Here is a 7491-nt window from a genome sequence, read left to right on the forward strand (position 1 = left end):
GCATTTCACATTAGCCGAATTGTACTACTAATTACTACTAACAAGAGTAGAAATACACGCGGTTACGCGGCCAATACTACCGTTACACATGGATGCACAAAATATCACAGTCCACTACGTTATTCGGTTAAAGAGGGTGAAAGTGTGTGTTTGCAAGAAACTTGAGCGCTTGTTAATTGGCAGTTTGCTCCGCACCGTGGCTAGTGTTAGCAGTGCTACAGCTGCACCGCCAGCATCTCCACTTGATTGAAGCTTGTATTTGCGTTTGTGTTCACACATGCTGGCCCAGTTCGGTACATACATATATATGAGCTTGTGTGTCATAGGCTGCGGTCCACAGAAACCATGTTGTAAGTGACAGCGTGTATAAGTTGAGGTGTTCCTTTATGAGCGCACATCGTTGTTGACGTAACCATGCTGGGTTGCTATGGCAACATGGCTGAGCGCCTGACACAGCCTCAAGCCCTAGTACTGGCAGGCATCTGAAATTGGCGGCGTACATGAATGAATCGTGACAAAAACGTGCAAACATTTATAGCTGTGGTGTCACATTAAATCGTTTAGCTGAGTAATTGCACACATGTCAAGTTCACATAAACATAACAATAATACAGTGCATTTTTTACGAAGTACATTAAGATGTTGTGACAGTAATGTACTTATGGAGCGATTTTGATTTGTACTTGGATATGTTTAAAGTGTAGTACTACTTGTTGTCTTATAGTTGATAGCTGTATGTGTTTGTACGTGTAAGTTTATGAACTGTGTATTTATAGGCAATGTCACTGGCTGGCAACAATATGCACAAGTTCTGGATTGAGCCAGCACCATTTCTGTAGTTATACATTTTTACAAAGTGTGAATATGTTGCTTTCGTGTGTTTAGAATGTCTGGCGATGTTATTATTAATCAGTTTTGTTTTCATTCTTTCAGATGCCTCGTGAGAAGTCTTTTCGTCGTTCGGAGGCTGCTAAGAGGAGGATGGCCGAGCGTCGTGCTGTGGTCGTAGGATCTCAGCAGGCTGGCGCTGACTCCCGTGCAGGTATGTTCAGAGTGGATGTGTATAAAATGTTTGCATTGTATGTGTAAAATGAAGATGGTGTGACAGGGTAGTAAACTGTTAGTGTTTTGTTATGTGTCAATGATTATGTCATATTGATTTTTGCTGTCTTTGTTTGTTTACAAATAGCGTGCGGTACCGGTTATCGCCATGCCGTGTTGAAGTGGCCACGTTCAGCCGTGACTGGACGCAGTCACAAGTTGGTCATTCCAGCTGAGGCACCCAACAAGAAGGTATTGTTGTTTTATGAGCTTGCTGACCATGAGGTATTAATGTAGAATCTGTTTATGATGTTAAATTTATATATTGTTTTGTCTCTGCAGTTTGTTCTTGTTGTAGGGGACTCCCATCTGCGAGCCTTGGTAGATGGGTTTGTGATGATGCCAGAGGGATGCATCTCCTTTGGCTTCATGTCCACGCCAGGGGCCTGTGCTACTGACCTGCGGACGGAGTTGCTGCATGCTGCTGTGCCTCGAACACCAGACGCCGTCTGTGTCTTGGCCCCCAGCAACAACCTGACTGCCAGCAGGACTGTGGGTGAGGCAGGAGCAGACTTTCGCAAGCTTCTTTTGAGTGCCTGCAGTCTTTGGCCAAAGGTATGTTTACTGTTGAGTGTAACCTGTTTGGTACTATCTAAGTGTGGCTTTGTATCAAGTGTGGGGGAGCTATACATTGTGAGATGTTGCGTGAAACCATGTGCTCTTGTAATACAAACTACTGTTTTCTACAGGTCTTTGTCCAGGACTTCGTTCCTCGTTTGAACATCGCCGTAGCTCTGCAAGATCACATGCGCCAAGAGTTTCGCCGTGTGGCAGCCAGCATGGGTAATTGACATTTTCTTGAGTGCGTACAGTTATGTGTTTAAGAGATGATCTTGCCATTTGTTGGCACTTAAATTGCTCCTCATGATTAATATTGTTAACTTTATGTGTCTTTATGTTTTTTCTCAGGGATCACGTACTACTGTGGCACTGAGTACTTTCCCCTGCAAAGCCTTCATTTGTGGAGCAGAGATGGTGTAAGTAGCATATGTATTGTGAAATTGGAAGTGGAAATGTTTGATGTTGCTTATTGTGTCTTTGGTATGCAAATGTTTGTGCATTGCAATGTCATATAAACTGAAATATGTGTCCTGTAATCTTCATCTTGTCAGGTCCACCTCAGCGATGACCATGGTATGAAGACGTTGGCGCAGTTGCTGTGGCTGTCTGCCTACAAGCAAGTGGAACCACGAGTGCACACGCCAAAGGTTTCTCACAGATCGCCCCCCCATGCAAGAACTGTTGTTCCTAAGGTGGTCGTGAAGGGAGAGGTTCCTGTTCCACGATCGTGCGACCCCTTTGCATGGACAATTGTTGGCAAGAACAGGAAGGTAAGGATACGTATGGTGTTATTTCCTAAAGAAAGTTGTCTAACCAGACATGTAGTAAGAAGTAAAGAGTGTCATATTTAAAGTAAGAGTTACGCTGTTTGTCATTACAGAGAAGCCATCCCAGTGACATGGACCAGCCCTCTGATGCATCCAAACGCAGGATGGTTCACAAGCAGGTTTGTATTGGTTTATGTATGCTGTGGTCGGTGCGTTGTATACTTGGACATGTTGTCAACAATTGGTGTTATGTATTTTTCCCTGCAGGTGGTGTTGAAGGAGTGCTTCATCCCACTGAATCCTATTCATTTCAGCAGTGCCATGTTGGATGTGATGGATCGAGTTGTTCCATCGCATCTGCCCAGCCCTGCATGTGTTGGTGCTGCACCTGTTCCACGTGGCAAGCAGGTAATTTGTGTGACTGCTGTTTGTTGAGCCCTTTGAAAAGGATTTGTGGTTAAGTGTCACAATTTAAAAGTTATGTTACTTTAGTAGTTTGTTTAATTGTCAGTTTAATTAGAACACAGCTTTTGTAGTGGTGGCTGCACTTGAATGTTTGTATCCAATTGTGGGTTTTCATTATGTATTCCCACTGCAAGTAATAATTACTCACCATGCTTGTTGTTAACAGCAGTGACGACTGCTTTTACTGTACAACAGGATGTCTGAAATATGTTATTAAACACTCTCTTGTGATGTGCTTACATTAGGTGCCAGTTGTGGAACGGCGGAGGACAATTGCAGCCTCAAGGGGGAGACTTGCTAAGCAGCAGGTTGTTATTTATATTTATGTATTGTTACACTAAGTTGTAGTTGTTCCAAGATACGCATCACGTACATTGCCACATTTGTAGTATTAAGTTAATGATGTACGCGCAAAGAAGCAAGTGCATTTAATCTGTATTTTGCTTTGTATTTGTAGGTCATAGCAAATCCACAAGTTGTGGCTTTGCCCTGTGAGTCTGCAGCGACCAGACCTACACAAGAGGCTGTTGTGAAGGAGGTTTGTACAGTTTGTATACAATGTTGAATATTTGTGCCGCAAACATCCAGAGCTATTGCAATAGACATTATCTGTTGAGAGCAACACATAACGTGTTTACATTTGGTAGGTGGCGGCGGCATCGAGTGTTGTGGAGGTGTCTGTGTCCCAGGCTACACCTACCAGTCCTGTCCCCTGTGCTGATGCTGCTCCACCAGTCAGAGCTGCGCGGGAGGAGGTCAGTCCATTCACTGTGTATTGTTTTGAAAGGTGTCAACAACACCATGCGTTTGTTGTCGTTTATATGGTGCCATGTAGATTTGTAGAAATAATATTGCAATGTCATACATACATATCGGTGAGTAGTTGTAATTGGTAAGAAAAGTCATGACTCACATATAACCACATTGGTTGGTTCTTCACTTAGGTTTTCCTTTTCTTGTGTAAGAGCCCTGCTCATTCATAACAGCAGAAACTAAAGTCTAGGACACTGTATAGTAGAAACATTACAAATACACTTGTTGCCTTGTTTTATTTTTTTTGGCCTGCATGACAACTCGAGTGGACACATCTTGGGTTTGTGTGCTACTGTACGAGAATTGTTTAGCAGCTTTGTGTGAATGCTATTTAATTATTGTTTGTAACGCATTTTGTGGTTTTTAGGCTGAGGTGACCCTGGCTACTGCAGAGGTGGGTTTTGACCTGTCAGCGACAACACTTGTACCAGACGTCTCCATGCAAAAGATTGGTCGGATGCAGCGCACAGCAATGTCAAGCAAAGGTCAGTCAATTTCTGCTTCTATTTCTTGTAGTTGTTCAAATGACCAAGTGTCAGCACTTGTTGCAGGGACTAAGGTCACACTAGCACCATCGACTTGTAATGTCAACTCCTTAGTAGCGTGTAGTGTTGTAGCTGCAATCAAACATGCAATTGCTCCTGTGTGTACATGGAGGGCGTCACATGTTGATGATGTCACCGTAGAAGGGAGCAAGTTGACTGCACATGTTGCTGTACAGGTCAAGGGCATTGAAGCCAAACACAAACATGTGTGTCAGTTATTTGACCAGCAAAGGGTTTTTGGCAAGAAGTGGAATGTGGCCATTGGTCCGCCCACTTACAAATGTTTAGCAGCAGAAACAAACAGTGTCATGTGGGATATGATGAAAGCACAGTTGTGCACTTACGGAACGTGTCTGGTGGACCTTGGTGCTGCTGTTATTGTTATTATTCACCATCGAGGTTATTTGGTGGTGGTTGATTGTGGCATACGTAACAACTTTGGCCTTGCATCCAATATTGGTTCGGCTGTGGTTGTTTTCACCACATGTTCTAATGACCTGCTGCTTCACATCAGGGCTCTACAATCGTCCTTAGATTCACAGCTGTTTGCAGCTTGTGGCCTTTCTGTCAAGGCTTGTGAAGTTGATTTTGACATGGCTAGTGCTACAGGCCATACAGACGGTGCTGTTGTCAGTGTTGCAGCTGCGGTTGCAAGTAGCGCTTTGTCTATAAGAGGATCATTTCATCAGGGAGATGGTCTGTTCAAATACTCAGGCCTTCAGTGTATGGCAGTAGGTTTGGCAAGTGTCGCCAAGCACTCTGTTGATAGTGTGTTCAGTTGGCAGGCAAAGGATCTTGACACAGTACTATTTTTAGGAGATGAGCTGTATACTTCCTTGCGCGATAACAACAAAATCACTGACCCCTCAAATATGTTGTGTGTTCCTGAGCTACCGAAGCAGGCAGTTATTGATGGCCAGCGCTTTGTCTTTGAGTACGGTGACTTTGTTTGTGGCGATGTTGATGTGCATGATGGCGACCTGATCCAGTCAGGTGTGTGCATGTCTCTTAAGAATGGCTTGGAAACCATGTTTGCTAAATATGTTGCATGTTTTTTAACCTTGTGTTCTAGTACATCTGTAATCATTTGCCAAAACGGAAAGTATGCAGTTGTTGATTCACATGCGCGCAGTGCTGCGGGGTTGAGAGATCCAAATGGGAAAAGTGTTGTTTTGTATTTTAGTTGTATTACTGAAGTGTACGCTTACGTGCGCAAACTGGCTGAGTCACTCAGTGACACGCAAAAGCCGTTTGAGCTTGCTGGTGTTTGCGCCATTCCCAAAAACACAATTACAAACACCAGCCATTTGCTCTTAGGGACACCATTAACACCAAATGAACCACATTGTAGTTCATCTCAACATTCAGCCTGCAAAACCCAGTCACGTGTGAAGCGCAAGATTTCACAAAATAGTTCCCCATGTAAAAAAAGGAAATCTACTGATGCTAATGCTGTAAACTCAGACGTTGCATTTGTCAGTGAGATACAGCAAAAACGATTTCACTTTAAACCTCTGAGTACTCAAGTAGCGCAAGCTTTGTGCACACAATTGCACATAGAATCACATAAAGTTGCTGATGTAGAGGGTTCTAATGTGGGTTTGTTAGGGACGCCATGTATGAAGGAGAAAATTGTTGGTGATGGCAACTGTTTTTTTAGGGCACTTAGTTTCGCTGTGTCTGGCACACAACAGTATCATACAGCGATTAGACGTGCTGTGGTAAAGCAGTTACGTTGCAATAATGTAGCTTATGAGAATAGACTTAGGAGTGAGTATTCATCAGTAGGAGAATATCTCAAAAAGTCAGGCATGGGTTCTTGTGGTACTTGGGCCACAGAACTGGAGATCTTTGCAGCAGCTGATTGTTTGGGTGTAAACATATACACATACTGTCAAGATCGTTGGCTGGAGTACTGTTGCCAGAATAGACTGCTTACAGATCAGGGCCTTTATTTAGACAATTCCAGCGGTAACCATTATGAGCCTGTTGTGTGCACATTGCAACCTGAGCTTCAGATTTGTTATGGCTACTGCAAACCTTCTTGCAATACTGGGTACAATCTCAGGCGCCACAATAAAATGAAATCTTGTGTCAGTGCTGCAAAGACATCTGATAATGCTGCGGGTGCTAGTACTGTAATTGACACGATATCTCTTGAAGATGGTGTTATAGGACAGCAGCTGAACAATGGCACATTTCCATTTAAGCCTTTGACTAGCGAACTTGCCAAAGTTCTCTGTAAGAAGTTGAATGTGGAGTTTGCAAAGGTGGACGTTAAAACCCAGCCAGTGTCTGGGTGTGTAGGTGCTGTTTGTAAAACAAATACCGTTGCTAAGGATGGCGATAGTTTCTTTAAATCACTAGCGCAGTTAATTAGTGGTTCTCAAAAAGAACATCGTAGAGTAAGACTTAATGTTGTTAATTATATGCTCAATCACGTACAAATTGTAGGGAAAGAACATGGTTCCATGTCAGATTATATTAACACATCGCAAATGAAAAAAGTAAGACATTATGCTACTGAGGTCGAGATTCAGGGTGCAGCACATGCTTTGGGCTTAAATATATTTGTTTATAATGGTAACACATGGACAAAATACAGTTGCAAAAGTACATTGTTGTCCAGCGAAGTAATATATTTAACTGTCAGTAATAACCATTTTGAACCAGTAATTTGTGTACAGCATGCTGACGCACAAAATTGTTTTGAGTTGTGCAAACATGATGCGTCCTCTTCCACACAGTACATGCAGACAAGGAGTTCAAAAGTACAGCCATGCATTGAAAATCCTTGCACTTTCAGTAGTACATATTCTGTTTCTAAATACTTGAAAATGAAATATAAGTTAAAATTTCAGGAAAATCAGTTGCGTCAACAACACCGTAGAGAAATGAGTAAAAACAAATACCACACAAATCTGTTGCATAGATTGAAACTTAAAGAATTGAATAAACACAAATATCAAACTGACCAGTTGCATAGGGACAGCATGATAGCAAGGAGTAAAAACAAATATCACGAAGATTTATTGCATAAGCAAAAACTAAAAGCATTCAGTAAAAACAAATATCTGACTAATTTGTTACATAACCAAAAAAAGAAAGCCATAAGCAAAGAAAAATATCAGACTAATTTGTTACATAGACAAAAAAAAAAAGAATTAAGCAAGAACAAATATGCAAATTTGTTGAATAGGCAAACCATAAAAACTAAGTGTAAAGACAGATATCACACA

General features: G+C 42.1%; 1 protein-coding gene across 1 annotated transcript; it reads left to right on the forward strand.

Moving 5' to 3' along the window:
* The first annotated feature begins 933 nt into the window (after positions 1–933).
* Positions 934–2497, forward strand: LOC146330113 (uncharacterized). Its single transcript, XM_084714473.1, has 7 exons — positions 934–1042; positions 1190–1293; positions 1384–1656; positions 1791–1884; positions 2011–2078; positions 2214–2432; positions 2480–2497. The coding sequence occupies exons 1-7, from the start codon at positions 934–936 to the stop codon at positions 2495–2497; spliced, it is 885 nt and encodes a 294-aa protein (XP_084570599.1).
* Positions 2498–7491: the final 4994 nt, after the last annotated feature.

This window comes from Lutjanus erythropterus, chromosome 3 (assembly GCF_056507025.1).
Source record: "Lutjanus erythropterus isolate fLutEry1 chromosome 3, fLutEry1.hap2, whole genome shotgun sequence".
Taxonomy (NCBI): Eukaryota; Metazoa; Chordata; class Actinopteri; order Lutjaniformes; family Lutjanidae; genus Lutjanus; species Lutjanus erythropterus.